General features: G+C 30.3%; 1 protein-coding gene across 10 annotated transcripts in view; it reads left to right on the plus strand.

Moving 5' to 3' along the window:
• LOC134685545 (epidermal growth factor receptor kinase substrate 8-like) overlaps positions 1-20,783 on the plus strand; it is a 69,895-nt gene that overhangs the window by 20,913 nt on the left and 28,199 nt on the right. For 5 of the 10 annotated variants that reach the window (XM_063545324.1, XM_063545329.1, XM_063545326.1 and 2 more), the window contains 14 exons: positions 108-151; positions 665-1,810; positions 3,053-3,280; positions 4,540-4,634; positions 5,092-5,221; positions 5,754-5,857; positions 6,207-6,445; positions 7,122-7,251; positions 9,756-9,802; positions 10,925-11,239; positions 13,951-14,043; positions 14,571-14,646; positions 15,394-15,507; positions 17,931-17,966. In XM_063545324.1, coding sequence (XP_063401394.1) covers positions 108-151; positions 665-1,810; positions 3,053-3,280; positions 4,540-4,634; positions 5,092-5,221; positions 5,754-5,857; positions 6,207-6,445; positions 7,122-7,251; positions 9,756-9,802; positions 10,925-11,239; positions 13,951-14,043; positions 14,571-14,646; positions 15,394-15,507; positions 17,931-17,966 — 2,797 coding nt within the window. Of the gene's footprint in view, positions 1-107; positions 152-664; positions 1,811-3,052; positions 3,281-4,539; positions 4,635-5,091; positions 5,222-5,753; positions 5,858-6,206; positions 6,446-7,000; positions 7,071-7,121; positions 7,252-9,755; positions 9,803-10,924; positions 11,240-13,950; positions 14,044-14,570; positions 14,647-15,393; positions 15,508-17,930; positions 17,967-20,783 lie in introns of all 10 variants that reach the window. The other 5 variants (XM_063545327.1, XM_063545330.1, XM_063545325.1 and 2 more) reach the window with 5 other exon arrangements.

Genomic DNA, 20,783 nt, shown 5'->3' on the forward strand with positions numbered 1-20,783 from the left:
ACCAGATTGTAAACAGCCATTCTATTAGATTACGGATCAATATTTATATAAATGTTATTTAATATAGAAGAATTATGAATATTGAGTTTTAATATTATGTTTTACAGCAGTATACCTCCACCTCCAATGGGACCAGCACCAGACCCACCAGGTAAAGTAGATATAGTATTCCATATATTCAAAATATTTTGGAAAGTGGTCTCGAATATCTTATTAGGCCTTTTTTTTATTATTCAAAGAAAGTAGAAGGGAGAAAGTTACTTTTTTTTATCCCCTAAAATGTAGGAAATTTCCATGGGAGGTCATAGTTTAATATATTTTTCTGTCAAATTGAATTTGATAAAAAAGGAAAGAATTGATATCTGTCCTGACTATTGTAAATAAAATGGACGAGTTCTTAATGTTGCTTTTCCACTACCCTGAACATGTACCTTTACAATGGGTAATCATTAAAGTGATTTTTTATTTTCTTCCCTGGTTTGAATGCATGATATAGATGATTAGTCATAAGCTAGATAGGTTTTGTTTGGAGCTAGAAAACTTTGTCTGATTTTTGACAGCCTTTTTGTGTTGCTAGAATGTGTGTTACCTTTTACCTAAACAGCTAGAATTGTACTTACCAGTAATGATAATTGAGGTCTTTTGTTATAATATGATTTTAAAGGAGGTCGTTGGCTTGGTGGAAACAAAGAACCAAAGTCACATTTCAGTTACAGTACTGACGCACAAGAACCAGAACATCCAATTGTAGGGAAGCGTGAGAAACATATAAAATTGCCCGCAGAAAAACATGTTATTTCTGAAAGAATAGTCCCTGGTGGCAAGCATCAACCAATTCAGATAATTAGAACTCCCGTTGAAGAGCATTACACTAAGGAAAAATATATTCCTCTTGGTCTAGAGACCAGAGAAAAAATGCCCACTCCTCCTACAAATAGACGATTTGCACGCGAGTTGTTTGTTCCAGAAGAGAGGAGGCAAAGAAATGCTTTGTTATCTGTGCCTTCTGTTAATGAATCTAGATCTATGGGCCATGAACATTATGTACCTTTAGAAGAAATGCAACAGAAGATCAAAATTCCACCTGTTCAAGAACATTTTACTCGTGAAAGGTACATACCTTTAGGGGAAAATCATTCAAGAAGGGCAAGTCCTCATGTCAAGGAGCATTTTGTAGAAAGACGTTATGTCCCCAGTGGGACAGAGAGACGTTCCAGTTTAGGTGACCAGTCATATGGTAGCACCAGTGGATTTTCTACATCTGCTATTGAGGAAGAAGAATTTGATGTTCCAGAAAAGTATCTGTCCCTGACAAGTAGACGAGGCTCAGGCTCTAGTAATCGCAACAGAAGCAGCAGTGTAGATAGGTATACATTGCCAAATAGTCATAGTTCTAGTGTGATGTCAGATGGATATGCCGTCCCTTATGATCCTAGAAATTCAGATAAACATAATTTTGCATCAAGAGAGAGAAGAAGCTCCACCGGAGGGTTAGAAATACCACCAGCATTTACAATGCCAAGAAGTAGACTATCAACCAGCAGTGCTAATACATATGAAATACCTTTGCAAGTAGAACGAAGTATGCCATATAGAAGTGGAAGTGCACATGATATTCTGTCTGCTGTAAGAAGGGAGGGAGATTATTTCCCAGACAGCAGTATTTCTTCTGGAAGTGGAAGAGGAAAATGGAAGTTTGGAGATAGAAGGCAACAATTTTCTTCTTCAAATCAGGGATCTTCTAGTGGTTATTCTTCAATGGAACCTTCAGTCCATTATGGTACAATGCCAAACACAGGGGCCAAATCTAGTAAGTCAGTGGAAGGGATGAGAATGTACTTATATATTTATTGGTATCAATGGTCATTTGTATATTGGTATCAGAAGTCATTGGAATGACAGTATATTTTGTTTGTATGGTGGAGAACAAATACACATATTGGTGTCAAGTTATCAATGACTGAATGATGTATTTGCTAATATCTTGTCTATCATATTCAAGGCATGCAATTAAGATGATGACAATTTGGAATAGTTTGGGACTAAGGCGATATTGAACCAATTCTTCATAAAGATTATTTATAATGCATGATTTTACAGACTAACATTATGTTTGTATTTACATTTTAACTTTGAGGGAGAATGTATATGTATTGCATTTATGAATGAATTAATATCCAAAGTTATAAATATTTTTGTACATAACATTTTCAAACATATAAATTTGAGGTATGATGATGCACTGCATTTATGAATGTATTAATATTAAATTATAAAAAACCTGTAGATAACATTTTAAAAAGTATTTTTGAGGGATGGTGAGGCATTGCATTTTATATAAATGAATATATTGATATCTAAAGTAATAAATATTTCTTATTGTAACATTTTGAAAAGTTTGATACAAGTTTTTTTGAAGGTCGAAAGATAAAATATTATAAAATTTAGCTTCAAACTTGGAATCTAGATATGCAAAAAAAATGGTATTGAGTTGTTTTAAGTTATAGAAATGTATTTTGCATTTTAACTACCATGATTATTAAATAAAAATAATAAACAATTGCTTAATACTCTTTACACATAAGCATCGATATTTGTATTGGAGTTTTTTATAATTAATTCCTGAATTACATATAACACTATCAAAGTCAACTTCAGAACTTGAAAAAGAAAATTGAAAATAAAGCTCATTTTGTTCTGAATTATGTAATTTTTCAATTTCTGTCTCATCACCAATAAGTTTGTTTGTCAACATCAATTTTAACCACATGTGTGAATATTTTTAATACTTTAACCAGGACCTATTTATGGCCTTAGGCTGTTTTCTGCTCCTCTGTAGGGTTGTCTTATTGATACATTCCCCATTTCCATTCTCAATTTTCTGTATAAATTTTACATTTTTGATTAAGTGCTTGAGGCAAATAAACTGGCATTAAAAAGAAAAGCAACCATATGCATATTTGCATAATATCAGCATGTTTGGTCTACATTTTTTCTCATATCTAAATTTTATTTCACATATAATTATATTAGCATGATAATTCATTTGTAGAACAAAGTTCACGATACCAATTCAAAACAACAACATTACGTGATGAAGGTCAAAAATCAAATGCTAGTAGCAATGGTTTACGAAATGAAGGATTCCGAGTAATTCCTAGTTCGGAAGGGTTTAGACCTCCAAGTGAAGGCTTTAGAACAGAACCTTTTAGATCACAGAATGAGGGTCCTAGAGGAGATATGTATTCTCTTCCCATGCGTGACAAGGACTCTGTCAACAGTGAGTGGAACGGGTCACGGTGCATGCTACAAGACTATTTATTATTGCTTGCCTTTGCTTACTTTTCTAGCATTTCCAAGAATTTATTCAAGGAAGAATGGATATATTAGTTATTTGTTACTGCATTTTTCAGAATTTATTTTTTATTTAGAAAAGGCAAATTTTCTACTTTTTACTTGCATGACTAAGTAATAAATGAAAACTTGATTTGAATACAGTTTTTATGGTCTCCTTTTTAAATGAGTTAATTATGTTGCAATTATAAAAATAAAAGAGAGTATGTGCATTTTAATTGAATTATAATTATAAAGAAGTGAAAATAATTTGCACCTTGAAAAGACTTTACTCAAAGTGGTCTTGATTAAAAAGCTTGATTTGAAAAAAAAGGAAAACTTGCCTTTTACATCTTGCATTTTTTAGTTTTAGGCATTTTTCCATGTAGCAAATTTTATGTTGTTAGATGAATATATTTTTTAGTTGCATTTATAATTAAGTTGGAATGTTTACGTTATGTTACATATTTATTTCTACAAAAGTATGCAGATATAGTGACTTGGGGATACAGAGTTGGTGCTTTATAGGGCTGTTTCTATTGAAATTTATGTACAAGTCTAAGAAGGCTTATACATATCTGTTAAAACAATGAAATGTTAGCAATGTTTAGAAATATTCTCATTTCATAGACCAAGCATTTCTTTTCTTTTCTGTACATTCATTTCAATAGAATAGTCCTCTATCCAACATGCATGTTCTTTCAGTTAGAATTTATATTTCAACTTGATACCTGATTATAATAAATTCAATACTGGAAGGGGGTTGTACATTTAGAATGATGTTACTGTAATGTGTAGATCATTTCCACAAGAGCTTGTTAAAAATGCAATTTCTCAGGTTCTGCCTAAAGTTTTGAGCTTCAGGCTTTCAGCAGATGCTTATTAGTGTTGTTTTAAATGTTGTTTTTTTTATTATTTTTTTTTCAGTAAGTGGCATTAATATCATAATATTTCAGTCTTAATTTATCATTTGAAAGATTAAATTTGAATTTTTGTTTTAATCAAATTTGGTTACAGAGTTTGTTAGAGTTAAATGAGCAGTTCAAACTTTCAATGTAAAACAGTAAACATTCTAATCATTGGAAGCAATATATTTTTGAATTCATCAAATCCTTTTACCATTTTAATCAATTCCATCATCAATTAATCACAAAACATTTATTGGCAAAGAATTTATGTTTAAAATGTGTATTTTCTGTATTACAGGTGATCGAAGGGGAGGTAACTATGGTCAATCACAATACAGAGCATCATACACTGAACCTCCTGGTGGACAAAATGAAAGTTTAGAAAGGGATGTGGTAAGATTTTGTTGATCTAAGGGAGATAACTGCTTATTTATATCAAAATGTCAACTTTATTGATTCATTTATACATTATTGAATATAGAAGTAAAAATAAAAAGGAAAAAACAGACATTTTAAAATCCACACTACTGTTAATTTATATTATATAGTCTCAATTTTGAGGCCAAGTCTAGCTCACATATCTGTGGTCAAATTTAGGAAGAAATTTCTGTAAAATTACCTGCAGGTGCAATTATTGAATGTTACTTTCATTTTGCCATGCCAATTGCAAGATTACTTGAAAATAAAAGAAGTTCTAGAGACATCAGTAAATTTTAAGTATTTAAAAACAGGAGGAAGGATTTCACTCAATAAGATAATCAGATATATTTTTTTTTATTTGAAAACAATGTCCTGCCTTAGGAAGTTTTTTAAAAGTTAGATAATATATTTTCAATCTTTGATATTTCAGCAAATTTTAAACTCTTGTTTTGATGACATTGAAAAATTTGTCGCCAGACTTCAACAAGCTGCTGAGGCATACAAAGAATTAGAAAATCGTAAACGTGAACGACAGTCACATAAAAAGAAAAACGACAGAGGTGAGACAGTGTTATAAGGTCATAATGATAGTAATATTTCTACAAAATAATATTGAGATGGAAACAGTAAAAGTGTCTAAAGAGATAAGAACCTGATCAAAAAGGTAAAAACACCTGAAGGCCACCAATTGGTCTTCAACACAGGGAAACAATCAGCAAAATGTGTTTTAGCTCAGCCAAATGGATGCTATACTTAATTCTAAAGCATAAAAAAATGACTGTACACAAAAATACAGTGAGGATAAACATTTCTTAGACCAAACTTTTAATGTTTTGTGAATGGTTTCTTTTCTAGGGAAAATCATTTTAATCTTTCGAATTTATGTTAGATGGATACAATTTTTTAGACAAAAAATAATTTAAATGTTGGAAAATTTGCTTGATTCAACTGGTAATTTACTTTATTTAATTTTCTTCTTTTCTATGTTTTGTCAATGAAGAAATGATTTGCACATATACAAAAAGTTGTATGATTATTTTAGCTGATTAACTATTAAATATTGTTTATCAATATGAAATCTCTTTTCTATAGCCCCACCACCAAGAGATGGCATGTTGAACATGAGGGCCAGACCTCCACCTGGTGATGACTTCATAGATATCTTCCAAAAAATCAAATGTGCTTTTAATTTACTGGTTAGTATAAACATGTATTACAATTTTATTTTGTTCCTTATGCATGATAGTTGTGATAATACATTAAGTGAGAATTTTAGACATTCTTGTAGCTAATAAAGCACTTGAATCTAAATGTTGCACAGGCAAACATTTTGATTTGGACACCAAATTTTATGAAACCTAAACTGTTTCTAGCCAAAATAAAGTCTGAAAAGGATAAAGGAAAATTAAGTGGAAAGCAGTAAGTAAATGAAGGGAAATAGCAGTCTCAAATAAGAATGATTTTATAATAATTTATTTAATGTTAAGTCCTGTATGAAGAAAGATTTGATACTAATTTACCATATAACCTTTTCTTATTTTGTAGTCAAAATTAAAGGCACATATTCATGATCCCAATGCTCCTGAACTGGTACACTTTATCTTCACACCTCTTAGTCTGATATATGAAGCCAGCAGGGACCCAGTACATGTTGGAATAGACCTTGCCTCCAAAGCAGTGGCTCCATTGTTGACAAGGGAAGCCAAAGAGCTGTTATTGAACTGTTTAACCTCTAAAGAGTTAGAGTTATGGCAGCTGTTAGGCAGAAATTGGACCACATCAGAGTAGGATTTGTATATTTTATATGTGCTTTTATCTACACAAAAACAAATAGTTTATTATTACATCACAATGGTGTTGATATTATTATCATTCTAACAATTTTTTTTCAATTACATTTGATAAGACTGAAGTAGATTTCACCAAATAGGAAAAGCAGAACCATATTACAAAGGAAAAATATATGAATACCTAAAGATACGAAAATTTTTAATTTATATATCCAATTCGCAAAAAAGTTCCATTTATTTTGATTAAAAGCATTAATTGTATATCTTTCAATAAAGTCTCATTTAAAGCTGTTCATAATGAAGAGATTATTATTCTTCATAAACATGCTTAAGTTTTAATCTTGTTGATATCTGAGATCTGTTAGCAATTTATTTTCAACTTTGATATAAAGATTTTCAAATTATCTTACTAATGATAGAAAAAGCATGGACTAGTTATAATTTTGAAATAAGAACCACAGGTGTATTACATGCAAGGTCGATAATTTTCTTTGATGTGTTGACATTGCTAGTCTATGATAACTAATATGAGTTTTGCAACCTTTCCAGAGATGAATATCCAGGTCATGTGGAAGCATTCTGTCCAAGATTTTACAATGGTTGGACACCAGCACCTTCAGTATGTATTTTTAGAACAATGTAGAATATATAGTAATCTTTATGTTTACAGAGATGAGATGCAAAGCACTCAACGCAATCTATTCAAACCTACAATTGACAAAAGTCAGTTGGAACAGTCCCTAGCCAATCATAAACATCAGATAGAAGAAAACACACGAGCTGAAGAAGCTAGATTTCAGGTAGCCATGGTAACCAAACGCTTCAGCTTTTGTGATTTGCTAGTTAATTTCTCCAGCAGATTCAGTTCTATCCTATGTTTCTGTACTAATTGTATGTCATTAGGGGAACGAAACGTGAGAAATTCCTAAATCGTTATCAAATAGAGTATTGATTATTTCATGCTTTAGAAAATCGATAAGAAGATCTCATGTTGGTAGGCTAGTTTATGTGTTGGTGATATAAATAGCATGATGGACTTTTTAAAAGTTCTTGTCTGTCATACAGGCAGGTGTGATAAGTATTTGTGGCTTTTCAATATATAGGTACAATACAGTCATGTGTATTTTTCTTCAAATAATTAATTTGAAACCCCTTTTTGTCACAATTTATCTAATTGTAACAACAAAGCTTTGAAGTAGCCTCACTGCTACTGACCTCTATCCTTTCAATGATTTGAACACAAATATTATTTTAAGAATTTTAGCTTGATTGATTGGTTTTTTAAACAATTTAAGTTAGTTCATATTTAAGTTTAATTCAAGATAAACAAAAAGAAAAAAAGAAATATCTGGTACTGGTTTTCTCAAATAATCTGACTTGGAATGGCATCAATATAATTTGACGAAAAATGAAAAATAATTGAACGACACAAATACTTATTACCGCTGGCCTCAGGTATTTGTTTTCTTTATACATATATCCAGATGTTTGTATATTTTGTTGTTGCTATATTATCATATATAAACACATAATAGTAGTTAGAGCTAAAAAGTCTTTTCAGGTTCTATTGTAATTCATTAGGATCAATTCAAGGGAATATTACATGATTGATTGGAACAAAACATGTGGTGTGGTATTTTCTTGCTATGTTGAAGACAGATTGTTGGCCTTAGGTTGTATTTTGATTATTAGTCGGACAGTTGTCTCTTTGACTCATTCCCAATTTCCATTCTCAATTTTATGTTCTTGTTCTTCAATGCATAGGTGGTTGGTTGGATCAAGTCGGTCAAACCAAATTTTGAAAATAATGTTTTTGCTGTTTTTCCTCTAAGGACATTGCAATTAGGAGTAAGAGCAAATACTGGTCAGCTTTGTAGTCAGTATAATGTGAATGATCAGTTAGACATGTTGTTGGGTTGTTGTTGTTTTTTTTTTGGGGGGGGGGGGGGGCAATGTTACTGTTTTAACTAGCATGCTGAACATCTAGCTCAGAGTGTCTGCCTAGAACAAAGCAGGGTCGTATTAACGTATTAAACTAACAAGTTCTTGTCCTGATATTTATTTAAATATTTGTCACTGGACACTATATAAATGATTGGAAAAAAAACGCTCTGAAGATAAAGGCAATACAAACTTCTAGCACTGAAATGGGTGATTTTAGTCGAGGATTTTTTAAATTGCAGGCAACTGTTCGTTGAAGTATTGAACTTTAAGTTTTTGATAATGACATCTTGGAAAGACTTTTAAACCAATAAATGCTTTATGTAGATAGTGCTTATAGACATTCACAGAAAAATCTGTATACAATTTACAATTTGCTGTCATAGATTGATTTTAATGTGTAATGCTTATAACTTTATCAATAGTTAGTAAATTAATATGAAACATTGCTCTGTCAAGCTTCAGCCGTTAAAAGAAAACAAAATATATGAATAATCAGATATAGAATAACAAGAATTATAATCAAGAAAATCTAAAATTTTATTTTGCACATGTGTAGATTTTTACCTGATTAGTCAAGTCTGGAGATGTTTCTATCCACACATTCACTAACTTTGAAATGAACCTGCAATTAATGTTCAAGATAATTGGATGACATATGATTTGATGATTATAATTTTGTTTTAAGATACATATGTATACAATAGTTTTGTAATAACTTCACAAATTATGGTCGGGTATTAAATGTGAAGACTGCATGTCTAACATGAAAACCTTTAGGCTTTCACATGATTAAACATTGTTTTGAGATTACTGCTAATTATCATTAAAACACATCACAATTAAACTCTGCTATTTGATAGAACAATCAAAATGAACTACAAATCAGTTTTGCTTTGCTTACAAGGATCTGACTAAAATCCATTCTACTACTTGTTTAAAGGTCTTTCAGAATCCTCTGGTTTATCTTCATGATACACACCTTTGAAAATTTGTAAGCAGGAATTTCATTGGCCGAGATAATAACCACTAGAAAAGAGAGCGAACAGAATGTTTTCAGATCTTTGTTAGCTAAAGCTAGGAATCTTGATCTGTATTTTATTCCGATTGTGATATAGATTGAGTGTGTTTGCTGTGTAAACATTAGGATGTATCTCTTAGTGTGCTGCTATCTGAGTTGGCTAGTTTAGTATGGTAATTAAAGCTTGCCAATCTAGTCATGCTGTCATCAAAATTGCTAAAAATTACTTTGCCTTACATGGTCCTGTCATAATATATATATGGACTGCAAAGTCCCTGAATCAGGTAGTAGTTATTGCTTTAATATATATTATATATTTATGATTTATTTTGCTTTTTTTAGTCCCAGCAGATGATAAGACAGTTACCTACACCAAGAGAAGAACCAAGGTTTGTATTTATATGGTTATTCTTGCACAATAGGGATGTGAAAATACTAACCCTGTAAACTAAAGAACACTTCAGTTTAAATGCTGATACTTTTTACATTTTTATTATGATATAAATGGATAATGAGTTGTCAGTTTTAAGTAACAACGTTTTTACACAATAACTCTCTATTTCATTTTATATGTCATGATGAACTATATTTGTAATTTATGTTGATGAAGCCAAGCCTTAGAAAGAACAGATTGTATTTAATTGACTTTTGGACTTCATTTGGATCGTCACAGTCCTGATTTGTCTGTATTTTTTAGTAAGAGAACAAAATACTGCTTTGGAAGATTTTTATTCACACATCAGTTTTCCAGAGCATAAAAATGAATAAACATGAATTTTTGTCGAGCCTTCGACTTTAGTGGAAAAAGCGAGACTAAGCGATCCTACATTTTGTCGTCTTCGGCGGCGTCCACAAATATTCACTCTGTGGTTAAAGTTTTTAAAATTTTAATAACTTTCTTAAACTATCCTTGGTTTGTACCAAACTTGGACAGAAGCTTATTTATGATCATAAGATAGTATCCAGAAGTAAATTTTGTAAAAAGATAACTCCATTTTTTTTCTGTATTTTACTTTTAAATGGACTTAGATTTTCTTCCAGTTAACATTACATACAGTCTGCAGTTAAAGTTTTCAAAACATTTATTAGATTCATTAACTATCCTAGATTTTTACCAAACTTAGACAGAAGCTTCTTCCAATCATAAGATAGTATCAAGAGGAATATTTTTATTGATTTTTTTCCTCATTTTGGTTGAGCTTGCGATTTACAGCAAAAGTAGGCGTGACACTGGGTTCTGTGGAACCCTTACAAATTTTTGATTGAATGATAGGAATTCTGTAAAACCTCAACATTTTAAGTCAGCTTGTTGAAACTAGTATTTAGTAAAAACATGTTAATATTGTGTTAACTTGTCCTACTGATATAATAGGTGACGTGCTAAGATCAAGCAAGTATTTTATTGTAAAACATACAAGAATAACCTTTTTTGAACATTCCATTAAAATATATGCAGAATATTTCCAAAGTGGTCAATACTAAATTTTGAATGTTTGCATGATTCTTTACAGAGATGATTATAGAGCTACAAAAGTTGATGATTTTAGAGCTACAAGAGGAGATAATTATGGATCTACAAATTATGGCAGAACACAACCTGAAGAACCTTCTTACAGTCGAACTCGACGGGAAGAGGAACCAAGCTACCACACTGGACCTATTGGAGCTTCTTCAAGGATTGGCCAATCATTCAGACCAGAAGAAGATGACCATTATAGACGAGAACCAATGTACGATAGGAAACATCCCTCTACCCCACCTCCTGGTGCAGTCACTAACCCCAATGTAGCCAAGTACCAAGAATATGTTGAAAAACACATAGATAGGTGTGGTTATACTAACTTGTAAACTTCAATACAAAATACTTTCAAGAAATAGATGATTTTAAAAAATTGAAAAAAAATAAAAGATCGAGTTTTATTTCAATTTTAATTTCTTTAAGCTGTATCAGCATCCTTGAAAATGTGATGCCTGAAACAATTTTGTTCAAGATTTTTTTTTTAAATTTAACAAAATAAAGCAGGACAGAAATGTGGGAATAACAGACCTTCATTGTTTAGTTAAACTGTTCAAATATTGGAATAATTTTTTGTCTTTCTATATGCCAAAAGTTCCAAACTATTTCTTGAAAGTATTTTCTGGGCTGGAAAATGTTGAACAGATGTTTTAGTGATTCAGATATTACACAGATTTTATACATTGGCAAATAGCTAATAGAGATTAATGGTAGTATATAAAATTTTGACATATATATCAAGTTCAACATTTTCCATACATTATTGGATGGTTGTGTGATACCTAATTTCACTTTTCTGAGGGATCATTTCAAGCTCACAAAATTTATTAAATGGAGTAAATAACTCAATTTAGAATTAACATGTAACTGTATCCAAATTTTGTACCTTTTGGGCATTATGCTAACTGATTTGAAATAGTCTCAAAGAAATATATTCCTTTGTACAGGTCCACCTCAGTATTTTATTAGTAATGTATATCATTTTCACAATGAATACACATACAGTATTTCACAGTACTAGTTTTAATGGCTTACAATGCTTTACTTTGTATTTTATATATAACTTTTGGGTAGTGGATATTTAAGTTTTACAAAATAACACCAGACCAGTTTAAATGACTTGGTTGTCTTTAAAAAAGCGCCATTATCCACTAATTACCTTTATTTCTTGATATCTTCGTCAACAATATTTGCAGTGGTTGTCAATTAAACCAAAGACTAGTGCTGAAGTCTACACTAGGAGCCTTCATGTCCTTCTTTCGTCATCAGTTAATGCCTGTTGAAGGGTTTTGTCTTTGATATATTGTCATACTAGTTCTGAAGTCCCAGTTGTATAATAACCCTCTATATGCATTTTGAAAGTGTTTTGTTTTTTTACTGAAGATGGCCTTTTTTCAATGCCAGAGCTGTTTATATATAATTAAGTAATTCATCTGCAGTTATCACTACTAATCTAGCCTGTCAACAGTAAGGAAGTGAATTTGAACCATGTTGCAGCAAAGTGCACTTAACTTAATCTTAATTAAGAGGGACTGCCAGTTTTCATGTCAAAAGTCTTGCAGTTAAACACCAATAATTAATCAGTGATAACCAATATCTGTTGTCTTCATTATTGTCAAGTAATACTATACATCTTGTACTAAAACATTGAGTAACCTTTTTAAAACCAATGTGAATTTTTCCTATCAAAAGGTAATTTCTTAAAATCCATCCTCCCATTGCATGACAATTTTATATGAACTACTCTAATATATATTTTATTTATACCAATATTTATTTTGGCATAGGGATTATTAAAAGCATGTGATATGAATTATATTAATCCAAAGTCCAATTTGCCAAAACTTAGAGTTTTCCTTACTGCAATTTCATTAAAAATGTCCTAAAAAAAATCTTTGTTGCAGCTGTTATGTTTGCAAGAAGAAATTTTTCTCATATTTAAGATTGAAATGATGAAATTAAATAGGTTTCAAAATGCTGTTCATAATAGAAAAAAGAAGATGTGGTATGATTGCCAATGAGACAGCTGTCCACAAGAGACCAAAATGACACAGACTTTAACAACTATAGGTCACCGTACGGCCTTCAACAATGAGCAAAGCCCATACCGCATAGTCAGCTATTAAAGGCCTCGATAAGACAATGTAAAACAATTTAAACAAGAAAACTAACGGCCTTATTTATATAAAAAAATGAACGAAATACAAATATGTAACACATAAACCAAAAACAACCACTGAATTACAGGTCTCAGGATACAGAATTTTAGTATTTCAACATATGTGAGCTCGCAAAATGTTAAGTACATTATACCTGGTTTGCATATTATTCTGCAATCAGCTATTTTACTATACAGATAAAGCTATACGTATACACGTTAGCTTTATACGTCAATGACCCCAACTAACCTATAAGCCCCTCCTCTTTATTGTATTTCATCAACAACATCACTTCACGACCATGACAACGTAAAGAATCAATGGTCAAATTTTATGAATTTTAACTTTTATGTCTTCAAATTAGTTTTTTATATACCATGATTATCAAATGTTATTCATTAAGTTCATTTTCTCTTTCTAATTCCTTAATATGTCAACGTCTTATCGCCTGGACTGCGCTCATAGGGAAATACCCCAAAATGGTACCCCAAGAGGGTAATTCCAACAACTTTTTTTAACAATTTTTGTTATATATTTTTTTCATTTTAAATTATTTTTTTTCGATTTCAGTATAAAGACAATATACGTATAGTGTCTTGAAATATGAAATTTATTTGTATTCGGCACGAAACGGGAAAATGCTTGGTAGAACCTCGCATTTTCCTGTTTCTAAGCCTCATACAGATAAATTTCATATTTCAAGACACTATACGTATATTATCTAATTATTGAAAACGGAAGTTTGACTCACTTTTGAAATTTAATTGTATGATCATGCAAAATCTATGCATGAAAAGGGAATTAAACAAGTATGCTTTAGAGTTTGATTTCTTACTCATCATCCATTATGTTTGTCCCACAGAAACCAAGATGTAAATAGATATTCTGGTGGTAATAAGTCTAGAGGACAGGAAAATCAGGAATATAAAGAAGAATTAAGGAGGAAAAATGCAAAGTAAGTTATACAAAATAATATTCATTTAACAGAATCTTGTCACAGCTAGGCTGAGAATTGAGTTCAGCATATTTTAGTATCTAAAATGGAATTGTTAGGTCTAAAATAGAGAATAAGAATGGGGAGTGAGTCTAAAGAGAAAACAACCTCACCAAAGAGTGAAAAAAACAACTAGAGTCCAACAATTGGTCTTTATTAAAACTTACAAAGTACCCAGGAAGAAACAATTGAAAATAGGATAATTACTTTAAAGAACAATTTTAGAATTTCACTCTCATTTTTACTGTACAAAAATAAAATAAAATAATGCCCACCCATTGTGGAGAAAAAGATATATCAAAGGACAACTTTGACAGACTCTGTTTTTCTAAATTAGGAGGTTGGAAAGACTGAGTAAAAAAAATCCTATTCCAGATTATATTTAAGTACTGTATATAAGCATAGCACACATGTTTTCTGCCTTATATCAGATATATTGTTTCAACAAAGCACAGGGTATATTATGATAAATGAAAATTACATTGTAGAATATACGAAGCTGTTCATGAAAGAACAGGTAGAAATCAAAAGGAAATAACAGTAGAAAAAGGAGATATTTTAGAGGTAATTCATTATATAATACAAATGAAAGGATATGAGGTATCCATCAATGACACAAAATCAGTACATGCAAAACAAAAATACAAAAATCAAAGGAACAGCACATTTATTGCCGTTCTTCATCCCAAAGTCAGAGTTAGGTCTGTGTATATTTTGTGAAGGCAGATAGATAAAGAGAGACCAATGGCCGTTTGGTAGACTAAAGTACGTACATGCATCACACATGTTTGTAAATTAACATGTTGAAACCCAATGAGAATCCTGTAGAAATCTATACACTTGTAAATACTTTTCTAATCTCTCCAGACATATCGACTGGAAGCCAAATGCATTTACATGATGTTAAATATTTCTAGCTCAACATTCTAAAGAGAAGATAAAGATAGATATTTATAATTTTGTGCTATTTTCACATTTCTTGATAGGTGTGAGAAAAATATTTCTTCTTGCTAGGGAAATATCTGTTCCTGGCAAAGATTGAATTTTTCTGAAATTTCTATTGTGACGTCCTGAAAAAAGACAATTATGCCTGATGACGCCACATATAAAGAACACAAATTCCTGCAAATCTTTAAAAACAAGAATTAAAATCATTAGAGAATCTATATTTTTTTAATTGTAAAGAGCAAGGATATTAATGTCTTTGGAAGTCACATATCTTAGTTTTCATTTGAACATAGTTTTAATGGTGTTATTTTAAGTATTTCAGTTATTCTGATGAACAAGTTTTTGAGAAATGTTTTATTTTAGGTATTAGACGATAGTAGAAATTGGTGGAGGTTACGAAACTACAAAGGTGATTCTGGATACGCCCCTTATACAATTCTACGAGATGCTGGGGATGATCGTAACGATATTGATCGGGTAAGGATTTAATTTATAAGTGTTTTATTATGAGTTTACATTGGCAGAAGTACTGTTTTTCAGTTATTCCTGAATATCAAGTCTGTTTTAAAGATGCAACAGGTTTTGGGAAGTTGTGTTTCTCACATGGTGCAAGTGGAATTATGGGAAAAAAACATCTAGAAATTGAAACAAATTAAAAAAAATTTGGTCTTTTTTTCTGACCGATTATTCAGGAATATTAATTTTATTGCTATTAAAATATTGTGTTCTATTTTATTTAAAACACATGAATTTTAATAATTCAATAACAAAAACTGGTGTTATTTATTAACACAATATAATAAAAAGAATTTCTTCACTGTTTTCAGTTTCAGAGATATTACAAATATACTTAATTTTAATTGGAATCCATGTAGAATTTGATAATAGAAATGAAAAATTTCATATGTTAAAAAAATTGAGTTATCTTATGTGTAAAAAAATTAGAACGCAATACTATAATTTAAAAATAGCAATAGAATTGGCTTATTTTATGTCATATTGTTGACAAAACAACAACATAATTAAAGGAATTGTAAGTTTTTATTGTTTTCAAGATATATCTGAATAGAATTACAAGTTCCATCAAACTTCGATTTCATTTTTAGATTTAATTTTGACATAAAGTTAGTCTTCTTGTGTACATTTTTCAATCACAAAATAAAATTCAATACTGCACATGATTTGTCTAAAATATATACCAATGTATTATACTATTAGGCTTTTTACAAGATAGCCTTCTATATTATTTTTATATTAACTTTCTGAGATGGAGATTTTTTTAATTTTAAAGTTGTTTTTTAGCAGCAAAGGCATTAAATATTTCTATAAACATCTGTACTTTTGAATGTTTAGGATGTCAAAGAATTCATTGCTTTGTTTACTGTTGGACATATGCTACTGTTGGCAAATGATTTGCTTTCCATTAAAATAAATATGTTTAGATTATGATAATTGTTCCTAGAGATAAATTTTGCTTTTAAACATTAAACATATCACTTTGCCTCCTATACATTTTGAACTACAGTTATCCCAGAAAAATTTGTAGATTTTTTTTTCTACATCAATATTTTATTCAAAAGAAGTATTGCTTTATGTCAAAAGACTGGTTACAGAGGCATTTTTTCCTAATGACTTTTTCTTAAAAAAGCATAATGCTTTTGATAATGCCTTTATCTTTATCTTTTAGAAACAAACAAAACTGCTTTAAGCCAAAGCATCAACAGAAAAGCAAATTGCTTTATGTCAGTTTAGCTTATTTAATATTTTCTATTCATGTTGTGTTGATTCCTAACAGGCTTTGAGAGGCACCCGACAACAATAGTGTCTGTAGCAGTTAGCTCCCTTTATTAAATTGACGAGTAAGATCCAAAGTATCAGCAGGCCATGTTCAATTAATATTCACATAGCTGATTCTGCTTATTCGTACCATTGTATACTATAGCTTCATTTTTTAACTGCTAAACACAAGCTTTAATATTATTTGGAATGTTTCACTTATTGTCAAGAAAAAATCATTTTCATGTGTAACCAAAAGTTTAACATAGTAACATTCAGAATGAAGTTAAATACAATCTATTTAAAATCTTATTCTGAAATTTTTGAATTTATTTCACAGACAAAAAAAATAATGATCTTTCACCTAGTAATTAAAGGAGAAGGTATGATAAAGTTACTTTTTGGGCCCTGAAATTCAAAAATCAAAAAGTTTTATAGCAGTTAGGTCCCTTTAAATTACAGTTTTTTTAGATGTTCAAGTGTTTTAAATGGCTTGAAAAACTTTATAATTTTTGCAATTTCAGAGGCCAAACACTATCATACCTTTTCCGAATTCAATTTTTGAAATACTAATGCTATATTGGTACACATGAAAATTAGTAGACAAAATTATGCCATATTGGGAAAAACACAGATTTAACAAAAGCTTGTATTTTATTACCACAGAATGTAGATTGAAATTTTAGTTCTTCTCTGTAAGTTGCTTTGTGGGTTTTTGTTTTTATTATGGTCATTATTATATATACTATTTTGTATGCTCTTTTTTAAATTCTTTTTTATTTTTATTATGTGTATCAGGGATTTTTCATAAGTTATGTTATTTTCCCACAAAATGGCATGGCAGTTTGTTTTGAATGCTCTGTGTCCATTTGAATGGCATCTGTACCAATCAGAAAGTCAAAAATTGTCATGTTCCTGGAAATAGAATCTAAAACAAATCGGATAACTGTCAAAAACTGTCAGGTTCCCATATAATGCAATAATGTTCTATTATATTGAATTTTCGCTATTTAAATTTTTACTTATTTAACATAGAAGTTATTCAGGTATCCTTGTATGCAATAACTCTGTTCCACATAAAAAATTGTACTGAATTTTGACTATGGTTGGTTTTATATTACCAGAATGTGAGAGATACTCTAATGGATATGACTTATTTGGTAAATTATGCTGGATTCTTTGTCAGAGTTCATTCTAATTAAAACTTAAGATATTGGAAGTTGAGGTTTCGGTTGTGTTTGTAATCCTTGTTATTTAAAATTATAAAAAAATCTTTTGAATGCTATTTACATTTATGTTTGTTTTTTGAAACTTCCAGTGTCTATGCTTAATGTAGTTTTAGGATGCTGTCTTTTAAACCTGATTTTTAGGACACCACAGATAAATGTGTGATAATACTTGTAGCAGAAACACTTTTAATGCTGGTAGTTCTATTTTACTGATTAAAAAATAATAACACAAACTGCAAATTAAAAATTCTACATTATTTGACTCTTAGTTTGTTTCATGTTTTCTGTTAATAAAATCTTTTGCTGAAGAATTAATAGTTGTAACTCAAGGGTTTTAAAGAGCTGTTGTTATCTTTGGAAGAAAATATTTTGGTGCTTGTATGAAAGTTGAAATCTAATACATTTTCCATAATTTTTGAATTGTGTCAGATTTATAAATTTATTTTTAATATTTTTTGCAGTATATTTTGCCAAGAACCCTTCAAGTAGCCCCACACTGATTTTAAGAAAATGATTGCGAGTAAATTGCATTTTTACATGGGGATTTATATATATTGTATGGTGCTTTTATACTTAATCATTTTAGAATCTTATAAGTTCCATCACCTGTATCAAGAAATATTTTTATCAATAGTAAAATAAGGCAACAAAATTTTAGCAAAAGACTTAAAAAAAAGAATGGCTAGGAAATACTGTAACGTTAGGCCACACCAATTTAATTTCTTGTTCTACGGATTTTTGGACTCCAAAATTTGGGCGAGCGAGAGATTTGAAAATTTTAATAAAAAAATATTTAATTTGCAAATCTTTGAGGCGAAGCTTGAAAAGTAGAGGCGAGCGATTATAATTTTTTTTTGTAAACATAAAATAGTAGGTTTTGACAATATTCAAACTTGATTGATCACTTATACTTTAACATTTCTTTAATTTCTGAAGTATTGTTTCCCTATTCACCAAGAAATAATTAAATCTGGTCTATGTATGAAAACGAGACAATTCTCCATCCAAGTCATATTCAGTTTGGGGGCAACCCTTAATGTTATAAATTTATCCCTTTCACATGTTTTATGAGGGATCAATATAAGTTATAATATATTTGTTTGTACAAAAGGGCTCATATTTTCTCAAAGAACTATATATCTATCTGGTATTAAATGTTCAAAACATGTCCAAGAATTTTTGTTATATTCCTGGACCTTAACCATGTTAACACATTTACTTTAACAGTTTAATAATTATTCAAAATAAGTGGACCCCTCTTTTAGAAAAAGTTGTTTAAGATATAATGTAACTCTCCTCTTTTTGAGTACAAAATTCTAAGTTTTCAAAGGTTTTGAACTAAACAAATCCTTGGTCATGTTGGTATTTCTATTTTCTTTTCTACATCAGTAAAATGACCCCTTGTCTGAGGGTGGGTTGTTCTCAATCTGATAATAGCAAACACAGGTCAAAGTACGGCCTTTTACACAGGGCTTTGATACAGACCAAACAGCAAGCTAAAAAGGACCCCAAAATTATTAGTGTACACAATTCGAACAGGAATACCAATGAACAACATCAACAAAAGATGCTGAACGACAGGCCCCTGAATCAATCAAGACAGGTGCATAAATAGCAGCGGCTATGGATAGTTTTGTTTCGCCAGCATACAATATAATTGCAGTTGAAGGCAAATCATTCAGAAGTTCTTTGTACTTTTTTCTAACAACGATAGGGAATATAAGTAAGGGGGAAAGAAATCATTTTTTTGTTCTTAAAAGGTATTTCCGTTGTTCTAAATTTATATGGGAGCACTCCCGCTTTGGATAAATAGGTTTCAGGCTATAACAAATATTCTCACAGTGTGGTGGGGTGCTTTTATGTTTAAAATCGTTATATACAGGTTAGACTGTGATTTTAAATACAGATGTTGATATCTTTTTAGAATATTTACAAAAAAACGGTGCGGGAAATGGACATGATTACATTTCCGGATGCGGGAAGCGGGAATATAAAAAAAATAAAAACATTCTGTTTTGAAAAAAATAGGTGCGGGCGGGTCCGTCGAACAAGGAATCAAATTGGTGTGGCCTTACCTCAAAGATAAAAGATAAGAATTCCTTGAAAAGTTGAGAAAATAATTGAAACATTTTTGGATATATATTTATACTTATTTATTTAATGTAAAGTATTTATGAATAACACAATATACGAAGGGAAAACTAATTCTCTAACAAAAAAAACTATCAATCCTTGTCTATGAAGATCCAAACTAAATGCACCTTGCCCCCCAGTTGGGTTCAAAATTCACAGGTCAATGAAGTAAATTGAATTGTTTAATGATATTATAATGAATATAAATTGGCTATATTTATTCCCATATGCACACAAATATGTTTCATAATTTTGTCACTAATAGTTTAATTATTTTTGATAGGATTTTATTTTTTAATTTTGAGAATTAATACATTTGGATCTTTTTTTGGCTTCCCTCTTATGCTGTAGAAAATTTTTAATTTATGTTCATTCTGATGGGACTTAATTAGAAGAGCATGCATATCTACCATAAAAAATATTTATAAGGTGTACTTCTTGATCTCAGTGGGGAGATCTTTCTCTATAATAATATATTTCGAATATTAACTAATCATGTGGAACGGTTATATGTCTATGCTTGAGGAATGTTCAAGCCATATAAAATGGAAAACCCAACTGATTTTTATATACCAACTCATTTTTTCCTGACTATAATCCTACCTCTATAACATT

Source organism: Mytilus trossulus, chromosome 9 (genome assembly GCF_036588685.1).
Source record: "Mytilus trossulus isolate FHL-02 chromosome 9, PNRI_Mtr1.1.1.hap1, whole genome shotgun sequence".
NCBI lineage: Eukaryota > Metazoa > Mollusca > Bivalvia > Mytilida > Mytilidae > Mytilus > Mytilus trossulus.